At 42.9% G+C, this 20,016-nt stretch overlaps 1 protein-coding gene across 1 annotated transcript in view; it reads right to left on the reverse strand.

Annotated features, from left to right (window-relative positions):
* adgrb2 (adhesion G protein-coupled receptor B2) overlaps positions 1–20,016 on the reverse strand; it is an 836,040-nt gene that overhangs the window by 502,601 nt on the left and 313,423 nt on the right. Inside the window, exon 4 of the mRNA XM_060904734.1 lies at positions 7,898–8,062. Within this exon, the coding sequence (XP_060760717.1) occupies positions 7,898–8,062 (165 nt within the window). The remainder of the gene's footprint in view (positions 1–7,897; positions 8,063–20,016) is intronic.

Below are 20,016 nucleotides of genomic sequence, written 5' to 3' on the forward strand. Positions count from 1 at the left end.
ACCCCAAGCTGAAGCTCGGTGCCAAATATCAAGCAGCTGTGATTTGTAGTTGCTGAGAAAAATGTTATGAAAATGTTGTAAATCCACGCTATACGGTATGTTTCGTAAATACATTCAGTTGGTAAACAGGAAGTCGATGTGCGACTGACCTGAAAACAGTATACACAGTATAGAACCCCAAGCTGAAGCTCGGTGCCAAATATCAAGCAGCTGTGATTTGCAGTTGCTGAGAAAAATGTTATGAAAATTTTGTAAATCCATGCTACATATTTCATAAATACATTCAGTTGGTAAACAGGAAGTCGATGTGCGACTGACCTGAAAACGGTATACACGGTATAGAACCCCAAGCTGAAGCTCGGTGCCAAATATCAAGCAGCTGTGATTTGTAGTTGCTGAGAAAAATGTTATGAAAATTTTGTAAATCCATGCTACATATTTCATAAATACATTCAGTCGGTAAACAGGAAGTCGATGTGCGACTGACCTGAAAATGGTATACACGGTATAGAACCCCAAGCTGAAGCTTGGTGCCAAATATCAAGCAGCTGTGATTTGTAGTTGCTGAGAAAAATGTTATGAAAATGTTGTAAATCCACGCTATACGGTATGTTTCGTAAATACATTCAGTTGGTAAACAGGAAGTCGATGTGCGACTGACCTGAAAACGGTATACATGGTATAGAACCCCAAGCTGAAGCTCGGTGCCAAATATCAAGCAGCTGTGATTTGTAGTTGCTGACGAAAATGTTATGAAAATTTTGTAAATCCATGCTACATATTTCATAAATACATTCAGTCGGTAAACAGGAAGTCGATGCGCGACTGACCTGAAAATGGTATACACGGTATTGAGGTATTTCACCTGACGTCACAGGGTCACGTGACGCCCCGGTGTCCACCATTTTGGACGGCAAGCTAGCTAATGTCAACAACAGTAGCTAGTATGTTACTGTAGCAATATTTACGTTCAGTCATTTGGATGACTGTTAAAACCTTTCAGTCTCAAGTTTTTCCTTTACTGGATTTACTAGTTTACTGAGCTAGCGCGCGATGGCTCCCGGCTGGGCCGCCGAGCGCGCGATGGCTCCCGGCTGGGCCGCCGAGCGCGCGATGGCTCCCGGCTGGGCCGCCGAGCGCACGATGGCTCCCGGCTGGGCCGCCGAGCGCGCGATGGCTCCCGGCTGGGCCGCCGAGCGCGCGATGGCTCCCGGCTGGGCCGCCGAGCGCGCGATGGCTCCCGGCTCGGCCGCCGAGCGCGCGATGGCTCCCGGCTCGGCCGAGCGCGCTAGCTCCGTTAACTAGTAAATCCAGTAAAGGAAAAACTTGAGACTGAAAGGTTTTAACAGTCATCCAAATGACTGAACGTAAGTATTGCTACAGTAACATACTAGCTACTATGTTGTTGACATTAGCTAGTGCTAACAGCTAGTTGCCAATACACTGCTACAACTACACCGACCCTAATAATACAGTTCTTGGTCATTGCCTGGTAACAGCAAATTTATAACGGGCCATGTCTCAACAGACTAAGAAGTTATTTCAATGACATTTAATAACATTTTGTTTATCCTGAGGACCGAAAGTAAATGAAAATGTGAACAAACCTTAGCTGTAATCAGATGGCGACCACCGGCTCCAGGGACGACCCGCTGATGTAGGCATGTTACCCAGCCTGACACAAAATATTTGTAGGCATCCAAACTCGTGTACGCTTTCAGATCAATACCTGTGTATGGCGATGGGTTTTTAACGACATAGGTATACAGATCATGTGGGCCGAAGTCAGGTAAAGACGAGGGCTTCGTGTACTTCCGTACGTCAGTGAACAATCCTGGTGGAAGCAGGTAAACGTCGTTCTCTAAGCCTGCTAACCTCAATTTTTGCAAATACCTCTCCCTCTGCTCGCCCTGTAAATGCCCTACGTCGCTGGATAGTGAAGGTGTTTTCTGCATCTCGCTCCTTTTTCTTTTATGTTTTTCGTTTGTCGCCTTCCTCACATTCAAACTGATTCGAGCCGTGCCGTCCAAAATGGCAGCGTCACATGACTTGGTCACGTGAGTGAAATACCTCAATAGAACCCCAAGCTGAAGCTCAGTGCCAAATATCAAGCAGCTGTGATTTGTAGTTGCTGAGAAAAATGTTATGAAAATGTTGTAAATCCACGCTATACGGTATGTTTTGTAAATACATTCAGTTGGTAAACAGGAAGTTGATGTGTGACTGACCTGAAAACGGTATACACGGTATAGAACCCCAAGCTGAAGCTCGGTACCAAATATCAAGCAGCTGTGATTTGTAGTTGCTGACGAAAATGTTATGAAAATTTTGTAAATCCATGCTACATATTTCATAAATACATTCAGTCGGTAAACAGGAAGTCGATGTGTGACTGACCTGAAAACGGTATACACGGTATAGAACCCCAAGCTGAAGCTCGGTACCAAATATAAAGCAGCTGTGATTTGTAGTTGCTGACGAAAATGTTATGAAAATTTTGTAAATCCATGCTACATATTTCATAAATACATTCAGTCGGTAAACAGGAAGTCGATGTGCGACTGACCTGAAAATGGTATACACGGTATAGAACCCCAAGCTGCAGTTTGGTACCAAGTAGCTATGATTTGTGGTTGCTGAGAAAAAGGGTGTTTCGGACGGATGGATGAACAGACAGAGGTAAAAAAAAAAAAAAAACAGTATAAAAACAATCAGGGAAATGATACTGAAAAGAAAGAAAATTATAATAAACCCAATTTCTACAGTTAAGGCCCAAGTATATGTCCATGGATGTACGTCTGTTGCTTTTCACAACACATGCGTGACTGTACGCATGGATGTCTCCAAACTATACTTGATTTTGTGGACGCGTCACCACACAAGCTGAACGCATGCACACTACCACTACTGGACCGACATATACCGCAAGCTCAGCTGGGCGAAGTCCATGCAAACTGTGCACTTGACGAAATTTGCGATGGTTCTTTCAGGAGTTTACACAGACACACAGGGGATTGAATTTGGGATTCCCTGTGCAATTCCAGCACCATTCCATTACACTAAACGGATAGGGTTAACTACAGTATATTATCTACATTACCATGTGATTCTTGATAAAAGACAACATGCAATTTCTTTGTCTCAGCTAATCGGCACTTTTATGTCTGTCATTCTCGCAATGAATGTTTAAAGAATCAACTGTCAGTCCTTTCATATAGAAAAGAAAGAGGGCCGTTCAATTGTTTTGTTTTTTTCCTGTATTGTTTAATATGTTCTGTTAAAAGAAATTGCTTCTTTTCACGATACAAGTCAAGCTTTACATTTCTTTGAAGTATTTTGATGGACTTTAACCTTCTGCACCAAATGTGCCATCCAAAAACTCTTCACCTCTTCTCAGGTGTACAGGGGTTGAACTTCTGATTTCGAAGCCTCCTGAGAAACCATTTCAAAGCCATCGCCAGAAATGGTATTTCAGTATTATTTGCATGAATGTGAATGGGGCTGTCTTGAGAATCAGGAAATAACTCTACTGTAAAATTATTCCCTAAAATCAGTATTATCCATATACCACTTCATTAGTGCGAGGTACTGTTCTCTCTGGATTTACTACATGGTGTATTTAACAGTCAATCCATGAAATCAAGTCGTACACGAGCTGATAGCTGTCGAGATGCGTAGCTCCGAGTGGGCTATAAGCCATGTATGATGAGATTGAGTGGAATAACTGTTTTATTTGATCCACATTCCCTGGATTTTGAGAAACAGCATTTTTATTTTTTGCAAATTTCATAAGGCGGCATGGTGGTGTAGTGGTTAGCGCTGTCGCCTCACAGCAAGAAGGTCCTGGGTTCGAGCCCCGGGGCCGGCGAGGGCCTTTCTGTGCGAAGTTTGCATGTTCTCCCCGTGTCCGCGTGGGTTTCCTCCGGGTGCTCCGGTTTCCCCCACAGTCCAAAGACATGCAGGTTAGGTTAACTGGTGACTCTAAATTGAGCGTAGGTGTGAATGTGAGTGTGAATGGTTGTCTGTGTCTATGTGTCAGCCCTGTGATGACCTGGCGACTTGTCCAGGGTGTACCCCGCCTTTCGCCCGTAGTCAGCTGGGATAGGCTCCAGCTTGCCTGCGACCCTGTAGAAGGATAAAGCGGCTACAGATGATGAGATGAGATGAGATGAAATTTCATAAATAAAAACTTTGTACAAAACGTCCGACAAAATCATTTCCACTTAGAATGTAAACAAACCGGCGAAATGACAGCAGCAGTTTGTGAAAAATGCACTAATTCTTGGAAAAAAATGTTCTTACCATCAAATACTTTTATTACCTCGCCTGCGATGGAGTAAGCGGGGCGAGGTATTGTAATCAGTGCGCTTTGTTTGTTTGTGTGTCTGTCTGTTAACAATCTAGCGTCTAGACGGTTGCACTGTTTGACTTCGCATTTTCAGGGTAGGTGGGCAATGGTCCGCAGATTACCTGATTAAATTTTGGGGGTAATGGGGTCAAGGTCACTGGAAAGGTCAACCTTTCGGTCAATATAACATTTTCCATTATAACTCAAAAACAGTTGCTGATAGACAGATGTTTACTATTATGAGCATATAGGAATGCCCATATGGCCTTTCATTTGGCACCATGACCTTGAAAGGTCAAACTCAAGGTCACAGATTTTCAGAGGTCTGTAACTTGAAAACGGTTGATGGTAGACAGATATTTACCATTATCAACTTATAGGAAGTGCCATATGGGCTTTCATTTGGCACCATGAGCTTTGACCTTGAAAGGTCAAACTGAAGGTCATGGTTTTTCAAAGGGCTATAACTTTAAAATGGTTCATGATAGCCAGATATTTACCATTATCAACATATAAGAAGTCCCATATCGGCTTTCAGTTGCCACCATGATGTTTGACCTTGAATGACTTTGAAATGTCAAACTCAAGGTCATGGATTTTCATAGGACTGTAACCTGATAGCTGATGATTGAGAAATATTCCCATTATCAACATATAGGTGTAAAATACGTGCTGCTGGGCGAGGTTTGTTTTGCCTGCCAACACTTGTTCCATATTTTATTGCTTCTCTGTATTTTGGGGGGTTTTGTTTTTGAGTAGAGTTTTTATTTCGTCCTTGGATGGTTCAGCAACATGCTCCACCATTTTGTTTTTCTCTACTCACATATACACTACCGTTCAAAAGTTTGGGGTCACCCAGACAATTTTGTGTTTTCCATGAAAAGTCACACTTTTATTTACCACCATAAGTTGTAAAATGAATAGAAAATATAGTCGAGACATTTTTCTGGCCATTTTGAGCATTTAATCGACCCCACAAATGTGATGCTCCAGAAACTCAATCTGCTCAAAGGAAGGTCAGTTTTATAGCTTCTCTAAAGAGCTCAACTGTTTTCAGCTGTGCTAACATGATTGTACAAGGGTTTTCTAATCATCCATTAGCCTTCTGAGACAATGAGCAAACACATTGTACAATTAAATGCTGGAAATGGGTCTCTATACACCTATGGAGATATTGCACCAAAAACCAGACATTTGCAGCTAGAATAATCATTTACTAGTCTGGTTAATACCAGACCATATCACAAGTGAAATATGGTCTGGAATCCGCCTATTGAATTTCTCGTAGGGGAGGTGTGGTTTACGATTGTCAACGGCCGTTTATTGGACGTTGCGAATGTCTATCATTTGGCGTATACGTAGCCCATGGCCAATCATGGCAGTTGTACCCAGTGACGTAGTTAGAGCGACGAAGAAGAAACTCTTGATAGCATTTTCCTGCTCTGGACCAAGCTGTGCCGCAGAAATCCCGAGATCGCCTGCCTCCTTTACCTGGTCTTCCACCAAGGCAGTCAGTGGCGAGACTACCGCAACGACCGGGGTTTGGCTAAACCCCATCTGCTTAGCCACTAAGGCTGCTGGGCCATAGAAGGTTCACGCTGCACGCTGCATGCTGCACGCTACACGCTCACGTGAAGAACCGGACCCTGGGCCATTAAACTTCATGCTTGGATGTTCACGTGTTGCGTCTGTTCTACTTTGACCGAGTAACCAACAATACGGACTCTTTGGATGACGACGATTGCCTCATTCTGCTTTTACTGAGCCAGAGGAAGAGAAAAAGGAACAGAATTTGGAGCCGAGAACACTTCCTTCTGAGAGAAACCCGTGGTGAATTTCACCGAACATTCTATAATCTGCTTGACAATGCCGATGAAGAAATATTTTTCAATTATACCATTCAATTATATTTTTTCTGAAGTTTTCCCCTGAAAGCATAGAGTTATCTCCCTAGACCCGTTCTGATTGGCTGGCGCGGCGGTGACCGCATGCATTGACTGGAATTTCCATCTTCACGCCTAGAAAAAAGTGTGCATGTTCATTTCTCGCTTCACGCGTGAAGTGTGCAGCGTGCAACGTGCAACGTGAACACCGTTCTATGGCCCAGAGCAAGTCATGCTACGTTTGTCCACTTTTCTTTACACGCGTGTAGCGTGCAGCGTGAACCTTCTATGGCCCAGCAGCCTAAGGGGACTAGCTGGTAAATGAGACTTTTACCAAACCCTGTCGGGAGCAAGGCAAAGGCATCTGTCTTCGTGTCAACGAAAGACTGTAACGCCAAACGCTGTTCTTTTTTTTTAAAACAAACTTTCGCTCTAAACTATTCAGAACAGTGTCTAAAGCTTGATCGAAAGTTTGGTTCGTATTGCTCGCCGCCATGTTAAATGTGATCCGTAAACAGTCCCAAATAAACTACAAGCTTCCGTTTGTCGAGTAGTATGCGTCACCGTCTTTCCACCCCTCCCCACTCTCTGATTGGCTCCCTAACTCAGGCGAGCCTTTAGACCATAGTTTCCATGCTGTCTTTTCAGATCGGAACGATTGTGCAAAGCAGCATGGGATTTCCCAGGCTAGTCATTTACTACATTAGCAATCTCATCTCATCTCATTATCTCTAGCCGCTTTATCCTTCTACAGGGTCGCAGGCAAGCTGGAGCCTATCCCAGCTGACTACGGGCGAAAGGCGGGGTACACCCTGGACAAGTCGCCAGGTCATCACAGGGCTGACACATAGACACAGACAACCATTCACACTCACATTCACACCTACGGTCAGTTTAGAGTCACCAATTAACCTAACCTGCATGTCTTTGGACTGTGGGGGAAACCGGAGCACCCGGAGGAAACCCACGCGGACACGGGGAGAACATGCAAACTCCGCACAGAAAGGCCCTCGCTGGCCACGGGGCTCGAACCCAGACCTTTTTGCTGTGAGGCAACAGCGCTAACCACTACACCACCGTGCCGCCCCACATTAGCAATGTATAGAGTGGATTTCTGATTAGTTTAAAGTGATCTTCATTGAAAAGAACAGTGCTTTTCTCTCAAAAATAAGGAAATTTCAAAGTGACCCCAAACTTTTGAACGGTAGTGTATGAGCTGATATCCTGGTCGTAGAGTAGCCAATCAGAGCACGCCATTGCTCATACCCAATGAATGTGGATAGAATAATAACTATTAGCCAGTAAAGGTACTCTGTCTGAAAAATGGTATCCATGCATCTCTACTGTCAACAGTATAAAGAAATCATGGGGTCACATCAATCTGATGGTAGCCAGGTCTCACAGCAGCTTCGCACTGCTCACATGCAACAGGCTCGGAAAGAGAATAGTATAACTGGTAGCACTTTTTAGCTTACATAAAAGAGTATGAATAGACAAATACATGCTTTTCTGAATTAAAAAAAAAAATAAGCAGTGGACAACCAGAGAACAACAATATTAACAAAGACAATAAAAAATGGACAATATGGACAAAGCAGTAGCACAATAAAAGAACATGGACCCATTCAGAGACGAGCATGATTGAGAAATGGGAAATGATACTAACCAGGGCACACAGCTATATAGCAGAGTTTGTTCTGCACATCAAGACGTGGGCAGGCCTCGGCTCGGCGCTCAGGGCCCACGCAGCTCCTGCTCCGAGTCCGAGAGCCCCGGCCGCACGAGACCGAGCACAGGCTCCAAGCAGACCACTCTTCCCATAGGACATGCACTGCAAACACCAATATTTTTAATAGACTTTATTGATACTAATTGGTGGAGAAGTTGGTGGGGAAAAAAAAAACTTATACAAGATAGAAGCCCACAAAAATAGACATTCTACAGCAGGGGTTCTCAGCTTTTCCATCTTCCATGCACACCCAATGTTTCATTGAAGAGCTTGATACTGTATTTAGATGATCAGGTGTATAGCAGCAGTCTGGAAAGCTTCACATTGTGCAGGGCAGTGGAAAAGATGAGAACCCTTGAGCTTGATGAATAAAGCAATATGGACAACATGCCTTCTTCAGAAAGCCCACCATGTTCAAGGAATGTTGAAGAATGCTGAGGTTGAAGTGAATTAGTGGAAGGCTTGAGGAGAAAGAATGTACTGAATGTGATAGACTATATATGTGTGTGTATAACCAAGATGAGACATTTCTTAACATTCTGGGATTTGACATAGACACATTAATGAAATAAATTTAATGAAATAAATTTTTTCATCATAATATCTTTATTGATGTACATTCTTATTACATTTACAAGTGTCAAATGGTGCACCATGCAGCGGAGTACAAAAGTCTGACTTCAAGATCTGGCTTCATTCCATCTATTATAACATACTAACTAATTTTAGTTAAAGGTTCTGATTGCAAAGTTGAATTCCAGGCAAAATGTTCTATGTCTATTGCTGTTGGAGTTTCGAGATGTTTCGCTGCTGCACACACCGTGTATCCTATGAGTAAATGTTTTGCCAAGATAAAATGCATCTCGCACTTTACGATTCTGAAGATCGCCAAAGCCAGTGAGCAACAATATCACATGACCACCGTGGGGCGTGTCTGACCTACTTTTAACCAAAACAAGTTGGCATGGGCAAACATGGCGGATTCGGCTCTCCCACCAGCTAAAAGCCAACGGAAAAGAAAAGGAAAGCCTGCCTAGTGAGTGCAACTGTAAGATAGAGCAAGGTTAGATGACGTGTCATTTTTCTGGATGAATAACTCAATCATTCTAGCTAGCGTTTCGCTATCTTAGCTTTAGAATGCATGGGCTCGACTCCACAGTAGTGAGTATGGAGTTATACACCTAAAGTTTTGATCTTACAGAGAAAGAAATAAGACAAAAGCAGTAACAGAAAATATATATTTGTCTTTTGTTTCACGGATCTATTCACAAATGTCAACGACAAATTACATCCCTGCGACTAAAAACTCTCCGAGGTCGACGCAGAGTCGCGATGTTTTCCATGCATCGCCATCTTGGTGTGACACAGTTCCATAGTTATGCTAATTAATTAAAGCTCCTCACGTTCGACTGTTTCCGTAGGGCCATACTGTTCACTTCATGAGGGAAGAAAACGGTCCCAAAAATGGAGAAAAGCAACCCTCAGGACATCAGAATGATCACATCTCATCCAGATGATATTGTTCTTGCGAGACATAGGAAAATGTCATGCACAGTAATTAAAAAAAAAAGAAAGAAAGGGGGAGGGGGTACCTTATGGGTACATGTGGCTAATGCTTATAAATAAAATTGTTTTCTGATCCCATGTCCATGCAGTAAATATCGCATATATACTGTACATGTTCTCAATGATACTCGCCTCATCTATTGCAAGCATCACCAAGCTGTGAGCAGCATCAGGGCTTGGAGTATTTTGGTTACTGATTTTGTTGACTGTCTTTTGTTCAAAATCCAGTGCTGTGAACAATATATCGATTTTCAAAATAGTAAGAAAGCACTTGTTCATGAATGGTCTCAGAAGCATTATTTAGTACTAATGAGCACATTTTTTTTCACAAGTGTAGTGTAAAGACTCTAAAATCAAAAATAAAATAAAAAAAATTAAGTGAATAGCAGAAGTTCGATATCGGCTTTTCAATATATCGGCCAAGACACTTACAAAACCTTTCATTTGACCTTTCAGAAGGACCAAACAAAAGCTGTGATAATCAAAAGGTAAATTTTCTTAAAATATACACCATTCACTTGATATCGAATCAGTAGCCTTGGCGAACCACAAGGTGAATTTCGTTTATCTTTTTATCTGCCGATTATCTTCCGATACTATGAAGTTATAACGAGGTTTCTCTTATGTCATTTCTGGTTCTGATTGGTTCCAAAGTTTATCAAGAAGTAGAACGGGTAATCGAACTTGATCAGGATAAGTGCTGATTGGTTACGAAGTTTCGCTATTGTTACGCTCATTCTTACAATGGTACAACACGATGACAGTGGCTTCGCCACTCGTTCTTGTGTACCTTTGATAACATGAGATCAACTGTTTGTATTGCGAGATCACGATTCGCTGTTCTGGTGATTGTACGTAATCCTTATGCGTATGCACATGCGCAGTGCGCTATTGTTCCACTCATTCTTACAATATGATGATATAGTGGCTACTGCCTCGCTTCGCCTCTATGATGCAGTAGCCACAAAAATTAAAAAAATTCAGATGATTTTGTAGTCAGCACTTTTAAATTACACTTAAAACAAAATTATTCACATTTCAAATCAATATTGACTCATCAGTGGCAGCAGCGGGGGGTGGCAACTGCCCCCCCTAAAATTATGTTGGGGGGGCACGTTCCAATGGGAGTCCTTTGACTATTGACAAGGAAGAAAAGGAGAGAGTAGTGTGAATAAACGTGTCTTTGTTTTCCCTTATTAAATCCCGCTGCGTCCCTTTATCCTGGCACCCCGGAGCTTTCTCCACCTTGAAAAGGGTGTTGACATACCTTTGGTCTTCGATGACCGAACAACGACTGAACACCTGTACACTGCTACATGTACATAAAGATGGACACCATGGACTTGACCCCCATTGCTGCTGCCTTCTAATCTTTCAATGACAAGAGAATGTGCTACTTTGGTTCCTTCAATTAAGCAAGGTACATTTGAACATTGTATGTATATTTACTCACATGTAAACACAGTAGAAAATACCAAACTCATGGTAAGAGGGTGTTATCCTCTCAACGATACTAAGTAGACGTAATTACATGATAGTATCATTGGTTCTGTTTCATATCGAAAAAAATACATGGACGAAATGTACTCTAATAGAGACATTAAACTTAGCTTTACTCCACAAAATTCGCCTCTCAAAATGCGGGAAATAGCGTTTTAGAAGGTTAAAAATTCCAAAATTTCCCAGGGAGCACGCCCCCGGGCACCCCTAGATTTGGCACGCGACACGTCGCCACCCATCCAAAACTTCCTGCTGCCACCTCTGCTCATGAATGTGAAACAACGTACGGATAATGTGTTGTCTATAGGACTGTATTAATTACGCCATTATTAATTAACACTTCCTGTTGGGGGCGGCACGGTGGTGTAGTGGTTAGCGCTGTCGCCTCACAGCAAGAAGGTCCTGGGTTCGAGCCCCGGGGTCGGCGAGGGCCTTTCTGTGTGGAGTTTGCATGTTCTCCCCGTGTCCACGTGGGTTTCCTCCGGGTGCTCCGGTTTCCCCCACAGTCCAAAGACATGCAGGTTAGGTTAACTGGTGACTCTAAATTGACCGTAGGTGTGAATGCGAGTGTGAATGGTTGTCTGTCTCTATGTGTCAGCCCTGTGATGACCTGGTGACTTGTCCAGGGTGTACCCCGCCTTTCGCCCGTAGTCAGCTGGGATAGGCTCCAGCTTGCCTGCGACTCTGTAGAAGGATAAAGCGGCTAGAGATAATGAGGTGAATGATGAGATGAGACTTCCTGTAGGAGGTGTACTGTACATGTAGTATCATCTTGATGACCATTTTTGGTGTAACAACTGTTTTTAATACTATTTGGATAAAATGGCATCTTCAAATTCATCTTTTTTTTTTTAGGATGGAAAATAAAAAGGATGTGTATTTATTTTCACACGTGATCTCATGATTGTTTTTACACACAATTCATTTATTTTATTGACAGGAAGGACATGTCTTATTATTTACGACAAAAGTATTCACATTTTACATGCAAAATATGTGAATTTTTTTTCTGCAAGGGAATGAATATCTCCTTAATAATAAATCACCTGAGCACAATGATGGAATAAAAACGTGGGTTTACAGTCAGACTTTTGAACATTGCACGGATGTATGAGGAATAGATTTTTCCTTGTCCTACACTGGAGACCCAGATGGCTGTAAAGTGCAAAGTAATGATAGAGAGTGAGTAATGAAATGCTGGAGAGAATGGAGGCTTCGTGCCAGAACACAGCACTGCAACAACAGTGAAAACCACGACAGCCAGATAACCAACCAGGCAAGAGAACTACATGGCCCACAGGGCATACTGCAGCCTGTTCATCCCTCTTGCTCATTTAGACCTGAGATTGGCTTTAATGCGAGAGCAGAGAAGCCAATCGCTACATCGTTAGCAATGCACCTCAATGCTAATTCAGACTAGCTTCTCTGCACTGTCATATCAACAAAGGGAAATGGACCTGGTGCATGAAGGCGAGATAAAAGCGCGCACAGATAAATGAGAGAAAATTAAAAGGGGAAAGAAAAAGTGATGTGGATGCTAGAGTAGGAAGAGAGAGAGAGAGAAAGAGCGAGAGAGAGAGAGTGAGCAGAATGACACCAAAATAGAAATGCAGCCGAATTTTGAAGGGGGTTACTGAGATTTGATGAGAGGCAGTGGGGTGTAAGAGAGATGGATGAGATTTAAGAGTGGGATGGAGGATCACGGGAGAGCAGTGAGGATTTCTGAGGGAAAGGCAAAGGGGTTTTGAAAAAGAAAGAGAGGGAGGGATAGCTGGCCCACACTGTGTCGAGCAGGGATGTCGCATGAATTATGTATGCCGATAAATAATTGATCTCGCTCTGTAGTGCAAAGCTCAAAAGAGGCATGGCTTAAGCCGAACACTGAGCACCAAAAAACTCACAAGGAGTGGTTGAGCAAGAAAGGGAGGGAGAACAGGGGAACGAGGTTTTGAATCTGGACAAAGGCAAGAGCTCATCTGCATGGGAACGGGCAGATTTAAGATTACGAAGCATAAAATATGGATGAAGTGAAGATGCATGGTTGATGGATATGGGGTGTAAGTGTGTGTTTCAGTCCCTCCATCACTCTGACTGGTGCAATTTAGATGACATCTTGTTGCTTGAAATAGATGGATGGATGGATGGAAGCATCATTTTTAAAGCACCAAATAATTAACAGCTATTCCACAAAATCGAGTCGTACTTGAGCTGATAGCTGACGAGGCGTGTAGCACCGAGTTGGCTATAAGCCAGGTACAATGAGATTGAGTGGAATAACTGTTTTATTCTTTCCATGTTCACTGGATGTTGAAAAACAGAGCATTTTATGTGTATTTTTGCAAATTTGATGAATAAAATCTTCATACAGCAAAATAATTTCTGCTTAGAATGTAAACAAACCGGCGAAATGACAGTAGCAATTTGTGAAAAATGATATGATGATGATAATTCTTGGAAAATTAAAAAAGATATGTTCTGACCGTCAAATATTTTTAATCCATATGTTGTTGGGGTTTTCTTTTTGTATTTTTGGGGCTTTTGTTTTGGAGTCGAGTTTTTATTTCGTCCTCAGTTGGTTCAGCAACACACGCCGCCATTTGGTTTTTCTCTACTCACGGTATATGAGCTGATATCCTAGTAGTAGCCAATCAGAGTGTGTGATTGCTCATATCCAGTGAATGTGGACAGAATAAAATATAATTAGCACCTTGATAACCCTGGTTGAAGTAAAATGGTTCTTCCGCTGTTATCTCACAGCACAATGGTCAGGTGCAGACCGTCTGAATCTAGGGCTTTTCCTCAAGCACATCTCCAGAGTTCTTATCAATAACTATAACCAGCTAACTAACATATACTCTAGAGAGCAAAATCGTTTTTTAACCCAACCTAACTAAAGAAAACAACAAAAAAAAACCCACATCATAAACTTGAATGTGTTGTTGTTTCCCCTCCCTACCACAGAGGTCACAGTTACCAGAATACTAGCTGGTTCCTGGTTAAACAACTCCATCCATCACCGCTTATCCTGTGCAGGGTCACGGGCAAGCTAGAGCCTATCCCAGCTGACTATGGGTGAGAGGTGGGGTACATCCTGGACAAGTCACTAGTTCATTGCAGATAAACAGCCATTCACACTCACATTCATACCTACAGTCAATTTAGAGCCACCAATTAGCCTAACCTGCATGTCTTTGGACTGTGGGGGAAATCGGAGCAAACCCACACAGACACGGGGAGAACATGCAAACTCCACACAGAAAGGTCCCCATCAGCCACTGGGCTTGAACTCAGAACCTTCTTGCTGTGAGGCGACAGTGCTAACCACTACACCACCGTGCAACCTGGATTTGCTTCCAGTAGCAATTAATTTCACATACACCTCCTCTGATATCTCTCAGTTTGTCTGGATGCTAATCTTCCAATTTTGTACGCATGAGCCAGTAGAAAATGAACACTGGGATGGGATGGGATGGGATCACTACTTTCTGAAAGACTCAACATAGAGAAACTGATTATATTACTATGGCTAGCTGTTCAATGAACCACTACTTTCTCCTTCAGAAACAAGTCACACCAAGCGCACTAATAATAACATGATTTTTACTCAACCCTAAAAAAAAATGTCCATACTGGATTTAGATAATGGTTAAAACGTAAGCTCAACCTTTTCCATGAGTCACACTTGATGCTGAGAAACGCTTTCAGTGTGTGTTGTATTTTCCCCCATCATCCTTGTCATTCTTGCCTCCAGCACCTGTACAATCTGCCTTACAAAATCCATCAAACCAGCAAAGGTCTAATCATTCGGGACACCAGCGTGTCTACAGGAGGTATGGATTCTGTAGTGAAGACGGAGAGACTTTAAGTCTGTGTGAAAGACTGGAAACGATTAGAGAAATATCCAGTCAGATTACAAGACGATAATCAGCCAACAGAGCAAAACATTCACAAACAAATTGAACGCAGACGTCCAGGATTCCACTTCTGAGTTCTATACCCGTGTCCATTCACAGTGTAGTTAAAGCCATGCAAGCCTGGCATTCTTAAACATTCCCAGGAGACTCCGACAGGAGCAGCACCAGAAGTGCCCTGAAGGAGGACGGGGCTCTGTCTCTAACGGTTTTGAAAAAGTATAAGCAAACAGAAAGCGCCACCTTTTGGTTTAATGTGATGCTGTGGTTGCCCTCTGCCCATGTTGGACCATGTTATGCAGTCATTTGGCAAAGGGATTTGGCTGAGGAAACTTGGATCAGAGGTCAAGATGTGGCATGAGGCAATCAAAACAAATAAATGAATATCTGAATAAATGAATAGCAGGCACACCCTGCATGCAGCGTGGAAAGCGACTGATTAGATAATTACTAAGCATGACGTGATAATTGTGCTTGTGGTACTGCCAAGTCTAATCAGTGAAGGCAGGCATTCATGCATCTGTGCTGTGCTGAACACAGTGTAATTTTTTTCTGACATACTATTTCTGCTTTTCATACATCTGTGATAAAAATGAATATTCACTAAAATTGACTGTGTTTAAGCACATACAGGATATGGTATGTTTAAAAGAAAAATTATTGTTGTATATGCATCAGTCAGTAACAGTAGTACCATTTAATTAATAATAAGTGTTGTTGATGATATTATTATTATTATAAAAGCAGTTGCTACAATCAAGCTATTAAATATGGAGCTGCCGAAGGGGCATGGTGTTGTTGTTTTTTTTTTTTCATGGCCATGAATGAATATAATAAGGCCATGAGTTAAGCTTCTTGACATGTATTTCATGGTCAAAAAAGTACTCATGTAACTTTTGGTTAGAGGCAAGATGCAAGTGTTTAAAAAAATATATTATATACGGTGTCTACTGATGCCGTCTGCAGTCTCCGCTGTTGTTGGAGCCTCCTCTCCCCCACCGGGTCTCTCTCCTTTCCTCGGCTTCCCCAACAACGGCCTTGGTGGTGGACCGCCAGTCAGCATGGTCTGAGGCCGCCATCTCCAGGTCTGTGGGGTTGAAGCCGCCTGCCCGCAGGTCGCCCTTGCACATGTCCTTGTAGCATAGTGCGGGTCATCCTGTGGGTCTGGAGCCTGTGGCCAGCTCACCATACAGCACGTCCTTTGGGATGCGGCCGTCGTCCATGTGGCTGACGTGGCCTAGCCAGCGCAGGCATCTCTGGGTCAGCATGGCAAACATGCTGGGCATCCCTGCCTTGGCCAGGACATCTGTGTTGGTGACACGGTCCTGCCAGGTGATGCCCAGAAGTCTTCTGAGACAGCACATGTGGAAGGCGTTCAGTCTGCGTTCTTGGTGGGAGTAGAGGGCGCAACAGCAGGGAGAAGAACACGCCGAAGAGAGTCGGAGTGAGGATGCACCCCTGCTTGACACTGCTCTTGATTGGGAAGGGGTCTGAGGATGATCCATCGTACTGAACAGTGCTGCTCATGTTGTCATGAAAGGACGTGATCATCCTCAGGAGCTTGGGGGGACATCCAGTCTGGTGTAGGAGGATGAAGAGTCCTTCTCTGCTGACCAAGTCAAACGCCTTGGTCAGGTCGATGAAGGCGATGAGCAAGGGTTGTCTCTGCTCATGGCACTTCTCCTGTAGCTGTCTCAGGGAGAAAACCATGTTGATGGTCGATCTGGCCACTCTAAAGCCGCACTGTGCCTCTGGGTACGCCCGCTTGGCGAGGAGCTGCAGTCTGTTGAGGACAATGTGGGCGAAGGCTTTGCCGATGATGCTGAGGAGCGAGATACCACAATAGTTGTTGCAATCACTGCGGTCCCCTTTCTTCTTGTACAGCGTGATGATCTTGGCATCACGCATGTCCTATATATATATATATATATATATATATATATATATATATATATAGGACATATATATATCTCACAGTGGGCTTTATTCTGGTTATTCCAAGAATCATAGTCAAAATTTAATACAGAGGTCAATGCACAAGTATGCAATAAAGAAGGATAACCTTGTTGGAAAACTGAAAAGCAACAGACAAAAACACTCAGATTATGATTGGCAAGACTTCGCCCACGAGAAATAGAAACTACAAGGAATAAATAAATAACTAATCACAGAACAGTTGAAGCCCTGTGATGACCTGGCGACTTGTCCAGGGTGTACCCCGCCTTTCGCCCGTAGTCAGCTGGGATAGGCTCCAGCTTGCCTGCGACCCTGTAGAACAGGATAAAGCAGCTAGAGATAATGAGATGAGATGATGAGAACAGGTGAACACAGTAAGGTAATTAACCAATGAGAGGACTGGAATGGAGACAAGATAAAAACCAAAACAAAGGCACATGACCAAATATAAATAAATAAATGAATAAATAAATAAACATAGAACAATGGCAATTGGTGCTCAAGTTACTAATCATGTCCATAACAACATAATTTGTGGGCTCGTCAAAATGTGGCCTTGAAATAGTAATTAGTGGCCTCAATATATTAATTTGTGGCTACATCTTATTAAAAAAAATAACCACCATGTTACTTCAGCAGTTCTGCACTTAAAAATACTATGCTATAAGAGGTTAGTGTTTAACCTCTATACATTTTCTGTCTTTTATAGAGCACTCTGAGCTGATTAATCTCGCTTACTTCAACTCTGATACAATTATGCCTATATGATAGCTTATTCAGTGAGGTGCCATTAACTCTGAATAAATCTCTCCGTTATATCTTTCAGTGCAGACTGGCACCTGAACAGGCTTTTCATAATGAGAGGTACAGACACAAGACGTGTCCTCACACATGCTATAAAGGGATATCAGGCCTCCTCATCATGAAAATGATCTTGGGGTAATCAAATGAAGGAAACCTTTTGTTGAAAAACATCTCAATCACAGCTGAGTGAGGTAAAACTATCGGACATACTTTAGTATCTCATACACTCACATTCTTATCACACGGAGCATGTCTATGGTTGCTGGAGATTATCTATGAGGAATGAAAGATATACGGTAGCATTTTATTACTTGAGATATGGAACTTGAAGACAAATTGATTTTATATATGGAAAGATCAACTGAGAGATTCAATTAAAAACACTGTTCTGACATTTGACTGTGATTGTTCAAGGCTCCAACATATGATTCACCCCCCACCACCACTTTTTTTGTGCTTAAATTTTGTATAAACTCTTCAATTGTTTATTTTCATCTTATGACTATGTAATACATTATATTTTCATTGTCTGATGTAGAGCTTATCATCTGAAATATTGTCTACAACATATGATTTTATATATATATATATATATATATATATATATATATATATATATATATATATATATATACACTGTCAAACTGTGGGTGGTAGAAATGGGCAACTGGACTTGCTTGAAGATTCTTGAAAACGTTTCACCTCTCGTCCAAAAGGCTTCCTCAGTTCTGTCTGACTAATAGGGAGTATCAGATATTTATCCTCTCCTGGCTCAGAATCAGGTGGGGTTTACATTAGACCGTATCAGCGGATCATCAGATTAACGTTTTTAAAAACGATTAGCGTGCACACAGCAACGCCAATACACGGATACGCTAATCACATGACTAATTCGGCACGTAAGTTGAAATGTGTCAGTGCGGCTCATCGCTTCCTCCTCAGCGGCTGCGCTCCAAATCACTCCGCCCTGAACAGCGAGTGCCCTCTCGAGGGTGCGCACTCCGGCCCTGCGCAGCTCACAGAGCGCGCGAGTGTAGTGCACGAGCAGTGATTCGGGACTGAGCCGCTGTGCGCAAGTCACTTACCACTTGCAAGTGGAAGGATGGCAAGCCTAAAGACAATCATAACTACACAATGGGCAGTATTTGCATCAGTATTTGCAGTATTTTCATACTTTTATACTCTTTAATGAAAGGTGATACAAGGCGGAAGTCCGCGCCGTTTTTCAGCAGTCGCGTCACATGACCAACGCCAGCGAATCAGGAAGGTGGATGTCACAGTGACGTTGTCCAATGACGACGCCAGCTAGAGCTCAGCACAGCGTATCCGCGTATTCTCAATGTTTACACAGCACCGGATCAGACACGATCTGGATTGAATACGTGGACCCTGGCGGATTCCCGTTTCCCGGCGTTTCCAGGCGTTTTAATGTAAACGGACAGTGCATCCGCGAAGAAAACAAGACAGATACGGTCTAATGTAAACTTGGCCTCAGAATCAGAATTCTGATGACCAGCTCATCTAAGGTGTCATTGAGGCATCATGTTGGTGTGGGTCGCTGGAGGCTGGGTGTGAACGGCGAGTCATTAGGGTGATCAATGGCAATCTGACTCTCTCTGTCCTCCTGTGAGTCCCCGAAAACAGCTGGGTCCTGGTGTACACCCAGCCGTCTGGGAAGAGTGTCCAAGACCACCTTGTAGATGGTTGACAAATGATGTCTTAGACCCCCTCCTCTGTTCAGTGATGGCCGTTCCAGGTTGACAAAAATGGCTTCTTTGACTCCTTGCTCATACCAACGATCCTCTCTGGCTAAAATGCGTACGTCACAATCCCGAAATGAGTGTTGTTCATTGTTAAAATGAATGTAGACAGCCGAGTCCTGGCCTGAGGAGCTGGCTCTCCTGTGTCGGGCCAAGCACCTGTATAGCGGTTGTTTCGTCTCCCCAATATACGAATTTGTGCAATTCTCACTGCACTGAATTGCATACACTGCGTTGTCCTGTTTGTGTCTGGGTATTCTGTCCTTAGGGTGGACCAGTTTCTGCTTCAGGGTGTTATTGGGTCTGAAATGTACCGGAATGTTGTGTTTGTAGAAGATCCTCCTGAGTTTCTCAGATAGACCAGAAATGTAGGGAATGACAATGTTCTTGCGTTTGTTCCTGTTATCATCCTTGTCAGTTATGTTCCTTTTTATGCTCTTTAGGAAAGCCCAGTTGGGATAACCGCAATTCTGAAGTGCTTTCTTGATATGATTCTGCTCCTTCTCTTTTCCCTCTAATGTTGTAGGAATGTTCTGAGCCCTGTGTTGCAAGGTCCTAA

Source organism: Neoarius graeffei, chromosome 22 (assembly GCF_027579695.1).
Source record: "Neoarius graeffei isolate fNeoGra1 chromosome 22, fNeoGra1.pri, whole genome shotgun sequence".
Lineage (NCBI taxonomy): Eukaryota > Metazoa > Chordata > Actinopteri > Siluriformes > Ariidae > Neoarius > Neoarius graeffei.